The sequence below is a fragment of the Cebus imitator genome, unplaced genomic scaffold, assembly GCF_001604975.1.
Source record: "Cebus imitator isolate Cc_AM_T3 unplaced genomic scaffold, Cebus_imitator-1.0 Scaffold193, whole genome shotgun sequence".
NCBI lineage: Eukaryota > Metazoa > Chordata > Mammalia > Primates > Cebidae > Cebus > Cebus imitator.
Genome location: NW_016107508.1, coordinates 1,467,095 through 1,474,383, shown reverse-complemented (window position 1 = coordinate 1,474,383; position 7,289 = coordinate 1,467,095). Strand labels below are relative to the sequence as shown.

At 47.9% G+C, this 7,289-nt stretch overlaps 1 protein-coding gene across 1 annotated transcript in view; it reads left to right on the top strand.

The window, feature by feature from the left end:
• The first annotated feature begins 2,860 nt into the window (after nt 1-2,860).
• Nucleotides 2,861-7,289, top strand: part of ATXN3 (ataxin 3) — a 44,660-nt gene continuing 40,231 nt past the window's right edge. The window contains exon 1 of the mRNA XM_037745196.1: nt 2,861-2,952. Within this exon, the coding sequence (XP_037601124.1) occupies nt 2,929-2,952 (24 nt within the window). The 5' untranslated portion in view covers nt 2,861-2,928. The remainder of the gene's footprint in view (nt 2,953-7,289) is intronic.

The following is a 7,289-nucleotide window of genomic DNA, read 5'->3' as shown; positions in this document are numbered from 1 at the left end:
CTACAAATAAAAAAATTAGCGCCTGTAGTCAGCCCTGGCTACTTGGGAGGCTGAGGCAGGAAAATGGCTTGAACCTGGGAGGCAGAGGTTGCAGTGGCAGAGATTGCGCCACTGCACTCCAGCCTGGGGGACAGAGTGAAACTCTGTCTCAAACAAAATAAAAAGAAATTATTTTAGGCAGATAGAGAGGAAAAGGGGTCCTTGAAAAGTTTTCCTCTCTTTTAAAAGCAGCTCCAGAAACGTTTCCTGTGTATCATGAAAGCCCTGGCTTTTAGACCCAGGCTGGCATCCTTTAATATGCAAATACAGGCTGTTAGAAACTGGGTCCCCCCAACATGGCGACTCCCACCATTGTCCTCTTGCCCTTGCCTCCACCTGTGTCTTGCAACGTGGCCACCCTAGTATATCCCGATGTATGCGTAGAACCTCCTGGTGCCCAGTAGTTGCATATTAAAAGGCTGGGTGGGAAGACCAGTTTTCTTTTGTTTTGTTTGAGACAGAGTTTCGCTCTTGTTACCCAGGCTGGAGTGCAGTGATGCGATCTCTGCTCACCGCAACCTCCGCTCCCGGGTTCAAGCAATTCTCCTGCCTCAGCCTCCTGAGTAGCTGGGACTACAGGCACGCGCCACCATGCCCAGCTAATTTTTGTATTTTCAGTAGAGACAGGGTTTCACCATGTTGACCAGGATGGTCTCAATCTCTTGACTTCGTGATCCACCCACCTCGGCCTCCCAAAGTGCTGGGATTACAAGCGTGAGCCACCGCGCCCGGCCTTGTTTTGTTTTTTGAGAGTGAGTCTCGCTCTGTCGCCCAGGCTACGGTACAGTGGCAAGATTTCGGCTCACTGTAACCTCCATCTCCCAGGTTCAAGCGATTCTCCTGCCTCAGCCTCTTGAGTAGCTGGGATTACAGGCGCGCACCTCCACGCCTGACTAATTTTTGTATTTTTAGTAGAGACGGGGTTTCACCATGTTGGCCAGGCTGGTCTTGAACTTCTGACCTCAGGTGATCCGCCTGCCTTGGCTTCCCAAAGTGCCGGGATTACAGGCGAGAGCCACCGTGACTGGCCTTTTTTGTTGTTGTTGTTTGTTTGTTTGTTTGTTTGTGAGACCGACAGAGAGAAACTACATATCAGAAAAAAAAAAAAAAAGTGAACCTTAATCTGGTTTCCAGGTGCAAGATCTGCACCTATCCTTCCATTTAAGCTTCATCAAACCGCTGCTACCTCCCCGTTTCCCACATAATTCACTGCACTTCTAATTTCCCTCTAAGGGACCAGAATACCTATGCTGGTAACAAGCCACCTGAATTTGAATCCTGGCAAGGTAACTTACTACCTGACCATGGACATTGTACTATTCTTAATCTCTCCGTGCCTTGGTTTCCTCATGTGTATGAATAACATCAACACCGACATCAAAGTTTGCCGTATGTGGCCGGGCGCGGTGGCTCAAGCCTGTAATCCCAGCACTTTGGGAGGCCGAGGTGGGTGGATCACGAGGTCAAGAGATCGAGACCATCCTGGTCAACATGGTGAAACCCCGTCTCTACTAAAAATACAAAAAAATTAGCTGGGCATGGTGGCACGTGCCTGTAATCCCAGCTACTCAGGAGGCTGAGGCAGGAGAATTGCCTGAACCCAGGAGGCGGAAGTTGCGGTGAGCCGAGGTCGCGCCATTGCACTCCAGCCTGGGTAACAAAAGCGAAACTCCGTCCCAAAAAAAAAAAAAAAAAAACAAAGTTTGCCGTATTAAATTTGATAATATATGTAAAGCATTTAGAAAAGTGCCTAGCTCATAGAAAGCCCTATATGAATATTAGCTATCTTTTTTGTTTTCTTTTTTGTGTGTGTGACAGAGTTTCACTCTTATTGCCCGGGCTGGAGTGCAATGGTGCAATCTCAGCTCACCCCAACCTTCGTCTCCTGGTTACAAACTATTCTGCCTCAGCCAACCAAGTAGCTGAGATTACAGGCATGTGCCACCATGCCTAGCTAATTTTGTATTTTTAGTAGAGACGGGGGTTTCTCCATGTTGGTCAGGCTAGTCTCAAATTCCCGACCTCAGGTGATCTGCCTGCCTCGGCCTCCCAAAGTGCTGGGATTACAGGTGTCAGCTACCACCCCTGGCCTAGCTAACATTTTTATACAAGTGCTAGGTTTCGGGAGAAAGTAATGATGCCTTTTGCTTAACAAACTTTCATTGGAGGAGGAGGAGAAAGATAATAGTTATTTGAACACAGTAGAAAGTTCGAATAAAGTGGAAAACAAAAAGAACATAGAACCCGGGTGAGTGGTCCAAACCTCCGGCCAGAAACCTAAGAATCCATAGAAATGGACGGGCGCGGTGGCTCACGCCTGTAATCCCAGCACTTTGGGAGGCTGAGGCGGGTGTATCACGAGGTCAAGAGATCGAGACCATCCTGGTCAACATGGTGAAACCCCGTTTCTACTAAAAATACAAAAAATTAGCTGGGCATGGTGGCGCGTGCCTGTAATCTCAGCGACTCAGGAGGCTGAGGCAGGAGAATTGCCTGAACCCAGGAGGCGGAGGTTGCTGTGAGCCGAGATCGCGCCATTGCACTCCAGCCTGGGTAACCTCCGTCTCAAAAAAAAAAAAAAAAAAAAAAAAAGAAATGGATGGGAAGCGGAAGAGATCCTCCAGAGAGCAGGTGGCGCTGTAGCATCCCCCAGAAGGCCCGCTAACAGAAGATAGGAGGACGCGCTACCAAGGTCACGTGTCGCCGGCGTTCACTCGCTCTCTGCTCCACGTGACTCGCATCCTCACGGTTGATTGGTCTACATACTGCACGTGGGCGGGGAGACCGGGGCGGGCCAGGGAGGGGCCGGGTGGGCGGAGGAGAGGGGGCAGGGGGCGGAGCTGGAGGGGGTGGTTCCGCGCGGGGGCAGTTGGCTCCAGACAAATAAACATGGAGTCCATCTTCCACGAGAAAGTGAGTGTCCGCGTTCGGTGGGGAGCTGTCTGCCGCGCGGTAGCGGGCGTGGAGCGCGGCATCACAGCCTCCCAGGGGGCTGGGTGGGACCCGAGTCGCCCCCATCCGGATCTCGCCGGGCGATGGGCGACGCCGCACCCTCCCGCCTCCTCGGCTCTGAAAGGGGAGCATCACCGAATTCCCCACTTCCCCCGCTGCCTCCGAGGCCCCCGCCGGGGAAGCCGGGAGGGTGTATGGGCGGGGCCGGGGCGTCTCGGGACACGGGAGTGGGGTGGCGCCCAGTGGGTTCGCTTCTGCCTTTCTCCGTCACTTTCCATCTCTTTTCGAAGGATTCTTTGACCTCCGCAAGCCTTCCCTCTCCCTGACGTCTAGCTAGAGTCACCTCTGGGACATCTCCCGCGACCCCTCCTGGCAGAGTTAACTTTTTCTTTTCCAGACTGCTCAATTCTATTTTGGAGTGTAGAGTCTTCCCTACACTTAGATCTTTGGGGTCTTGTTCATGTCTTTCCCCTGCACTAGGTCCGCAAGCCTCCCTAGGGAGGGGACCTTGGCTCGCCCACACTGGGGCCTGACACTTAGGAAGTGAAGTAGGAAACCCGGCGTGTCCCTTAACCGGGAAGTCGTCACAAGAGTTTTTATTACGGGATGTTTGGGTTTGGTTTCTTTGGATACTCCCATCTTTCCGGAGCAGGCGGCCAGCTTTGTTTTTGGGTATTAGGAGTGGATTGGAATGATTTTGTTGTGGCCTGCCTAGCCTGCTGTCACTTTAACTCTTCAGTGACCATGCACTTGAAGATACTGTTTGTGATAAGTGGAGAAACTTGTCTTTACTCACATACTATTAATCCAGCTATTTGTGTGAGAGTGAAGCCTCCCCCAGGACAACTTTGGCATATGATATCTTGTTTCATAATAGTTTCGTGTTTGGAGTTGCTGGTAAGGCTGTTATTTAATAGGAGGAGCAAAGGGTTTTTGTTTTATTAAATACTTGTAAATGATCAGTAATTATCATCATTAATTATCCCAGACATTTAAAATTCACATACAACAAATAAAGCAAAGACAATAAATTTACCAGATGTAAATCTGTAGTATGAATCTATTTTAAAAATTTTTATTTTAGCGATGGGGTTTCATTCTGCCACCCAGGCAGGTGTGCAGTGGAGAGATCCTGGCTCACTGCAGCCTTGACCTCCTAGGCACAAGCGATCCTCCTGCCTCAGCCTCCAGGGTAGCTGGGATTTCAGGCGCACATCACCATGACCAGCTAATTTTGTGTGTGTGTGTGTGTGTGTGTGTGTGTAGATGAGGGTCTTGCTGTGTCGCCCATGCTGGTCTCAAACTCCTGGACTCAGGTGATTCTCCCACCTCAGCCTCTCAAAGTGCTGTGATTACAGGCATTAGCCAGCCACTGTGCCTGGAACAAACTGTTAAGTGCAATACTTCAAATTGTAGAAAACATCTCGGAAACTTTTAAAATAGACTGATTTAGAGTGGGGGAGGAAAGACTCAGTCCTATAGTTGTCATTAATCTTTTGACTTGATTGACATGGCAAATCATAGACAATAGAGATTTAGTTACTTGGCTCATTAGAGTGAGTGAAAAATACACATGTACTTTAAAAAAAAAATTTTTTTTTTTTTGAGACCAAGTTTTGCTCTTGTCACCGAGGCTGAAATGCAGTGGCACGATCATGGCTCACTGCAACCTCCTCCTCCCCGGTTCAAGGGATTCTCCTGCGTCAGCCTCCAGAGTAGCTGAGATTACAGGTGCCTGCCACCACACACCCAGCTAATTTTTGTATTTTTAGTAGAGACAGGGTCCATGTTGGCCAGGCTTGTCTTGAACCCCTGACCTCAGGTGATCCACCTGCCTTGGCCTCCCAAAGTGCTGGGATTACAGGCATGAGCTACCGCACCCGGCCATATTTTTGTTATTAACTTTCAAAGGCTTTGATGTGGGACCACATCTCAACATGGAAGGCCTTAAATATGTTCCACACTACTTCCTGAGAATTAGACAAGGTTTTCAACGATATTGATTGTTACTAGTTGGGACACATTTCTACTGAACCATGGGATGAAAGAAAGCTGAGTGCTAGCCTAGTGAAAATCTACTTACCTGAAAGAAGTCCCTCTTAATTGTTAGCATGTGTGTAGGCCTACAGATTCTTCAGGAATACATTTAACATTATCATCAAGTTGTATGTACACAGCAAATGAAGATTTTGTTTTTATTTTTGTTTTTGTTTTTTTGAGATGGAGTCTCTCCTGCCCAGGCTGGAGTGCAGTGGCGTGATCTTGGCTCACTGCAACCTCCACCTCCTGGGTTCAAGTGATTCTCCTGCCTCAGCCTCCTGAGTAACTGGGATTATAGGTGCCCGCCACCATGCCCGGCTAATTTTTGTATTTTGTTGTTGTTGAAACAGAGTTTTGCTCTTGTTGCCCAGACTGGAGTGCAATGACACAGTCTCAGCTCACTGCAACCTCCGCCTCCCTGATTTTAGCGATTCTCCTGTCTCAGCCTCCCGAGTAGCTGGGATTACAGGTGCCCACCACCATGCCTGGCTAATTTTTTGTATTTTTAGTAGAGACAGGGTTTCACCATGTTTGCCAGACCAGTCTTGAACTCCTGAACACAAGTGATCCGCCTGTCTCGGCCTCCCAAAGTGCTGGAATTACAGGCGTGAGCCACCGTGCCCGGCAACAATTTAGTTTTTTGGGCATACTCAAGAGTATGCACCTCTAACCATAGGGCCCATTGTTAATCTCCTATATAGTCCATTCTGGAAATGTTTGGGTTTACTCTGCCATTTTTCAGTTCACTCCCTTCCTTTCTGCAATATACCTTTAACCCATGCTAGGTCCTGGGTTTGGAGAGCCAGAAAACCAACTCTGGCCCTAAAGAAGCTGTGCAGGTAGGAATATCTGCCTACAGAGGGCCTTGCAACCACTTGCTCTGGAACCTTGGTTTCCGCTTTCTGAGTGATCACTTTGAATACCCTTTATTTAGTTAGAATGTAAAAACAGTTTCTCACTGATACATCTACAGTGCCTGAGATAGGGCCTGGCACAGAGTAAGTACTCAATAAATTTTTGAATGGGGTGGGGTGTGGTGAGACCTGTCTCTACAAAGAATGAACAAAATTAGCCAGGCATGTTAGCACATGTTGTGGTCCCAGATACTTGGGAGGCTGAGGTGGGAGGATGCATGAGTCACGGGGGTCAAAGCTGTAGTGAGCCAGGATTTCACCACTGCACTGCAGCCTGGGGGACAGAGCAAGATCCTGTCGCAAAAGAAAAAAAAGTATATATTTTTGAATGGATAGAGGTCTTTGATTTTCTGATATGTATATGGTGCTGTTTAAAGTAAACAACTTTTCTATATATATCTTAAGGCTTTGCAGGCCAGCTCTAGTCTCTGTCACACATTCTTATTTGTGTATGTGCACGTTTTTCCCAATGATCCAAAAATGTAAAGTGCGTCCTTAGCTACTGGGCAAGTTGAATTTGGCCCATGGGCTAGAGTTTGCCAATCCCTAACTTAAACCTTCATGCTAACTTTATGACCACTAACTACTGGATTTTTGTCCTTTGTTTTCGTTCTGGTGCCTGCTTTCTGTCATGTTTTTAAGTCACTTCACTTGCTGTGCCAGTTGTATCGGTGCTTTTAATGTAATGCACACTGAGAATACTGACTAAACTTGCTGGGGTTGTACATAAAATTATCAAAAAGATTGAAAAGATACTGAGCTTTGACGCTGTGGCATTCATTATGCCCTTTTGTGATTGCTGGCTTTTAGCCATCTTTAGGATGTTTGAGCTTTAGGAGAAGCCAAATTCTGTGTGACTTGAAGTGCTAATAGCACAGATTTTGAAACCTCTGCCTGAGTTTGAGTCTCAGCTCTGCCTTTTACTACTTGTAAAAAACTATGGTGAACCATAGATTGTAAACTCCAATCTGATAGCAGGACAGAAAATTTGTGTTAGCAGGGGCTTTTGGCGTACTGTTTGAATTTTTTTAAAAATAGGTATAGAGGCTAAGTTTGGTGGCTGATGCCTGTAATCCCAACACTTTGGGAGGCCGAGGTGGGAGGATCACAAGGTCGGGAGGATCACAAGGTCAGGACATCAAGACCATCTTGGCTAACACAGTGAAACCCCATCTCTACTAGAAATACAAAAAAATAGGGGTGATGGCACGCACCTGTAGTCCCAGCTACTTGGGGGGCTGAGGCAGGAGAATTGCTTGAACCTGGGAGGCAGAGGTTGTAGTGAGCTGAGATCATGCCACTGCACTCCAGCCTGGGCGACAGAGTGAGACTCCGTATCGGAAA